General features: G+C 49.3%; 1 protein-coding gene across 1 annotated transcript in view; it reads right to left on the bottom strand.

Annotated features, from left to right (window-relative positions):
* Positions 1 to 220: 220 nt before the first annotated feature.
* Positions 221 to 485, bottom strand: part of LOC104530151 (paired box protein Pax-2-like) — a gene marked incomplete at its 3' end in the record, with an annotated part of 25,206 nt that continues 24,941 nt past the window's right edge. Inside the window, exon 4 of the mRNA XM_010174655.2 lies at positions 221 to 396. Coding sequence (XP_010172957.2) covers positions 221 to 396 — 176 coding nt within the window. The remainder of the gene's footprint in view (positions 397 to 485) is intronic.

The raw sequence follows: 485 nt of genomic DNA, 5'->3' as shown, positions 1-485 counted from the left end.
AAGTTCACAAGAGGAGGTAAGGTATGTGTATACACATATATCGGCACAGTGATATATTTACAACTAGAAAGTGCTGTAAAATGCAAATGTGATGTATGTACAATACCAGGTCAATGTGAGAACAAAGGGTGAAGAGGGGGAGAGTGATTTCAGTGAGGGAATCTCCCTACCATCATCCTATGGGTGCCTGTGGGTCCCCATTATCAGGCCAGGCCCTCACCTGCTCAGATTTGATGTGCTCTGATGTTTGAAAGACGTCAGGGTAAGAAGGACGCTCAAAAACTCGATCTAAAGCTTCCAGCTGCTGCTGGGTGAAAGTGTCGCCACGAAGGTGCTTCCGCAAACTGTCCACGCTGCTCTGGGAATCTCCATTGGGAACTGAGCCCTCGGATACATCTGCAGGGCACAGACAGAGAAAACAGGGAGTTAGCACCACCCTGGGCTCAGATCAGCAAGGGGTGTGGGACAAGAAGGGAGTGGGAAAG

The sequence above is a fragment of the Antrostomus carolinensis genome, unplaced genomic scaffold (genome assembly GCF_000700745.2).
Source record: "Antrostomus carolinensis isolate BGI_N321 unplaced genomic scaffold, ASM70074v2 scaffold40308, whole genome shotgun sequence".
NCBI lineage: Eukaryota > Metazoa > Chordata > Aves > Caprimulgiformes > Caprimulgidae > Antrostomus > Antrostomus carolinensis.
Note: the sequence above shows the minus strand (reverse complement) of the source record. Positions and strands in the feature narration are given on the sequence as shown.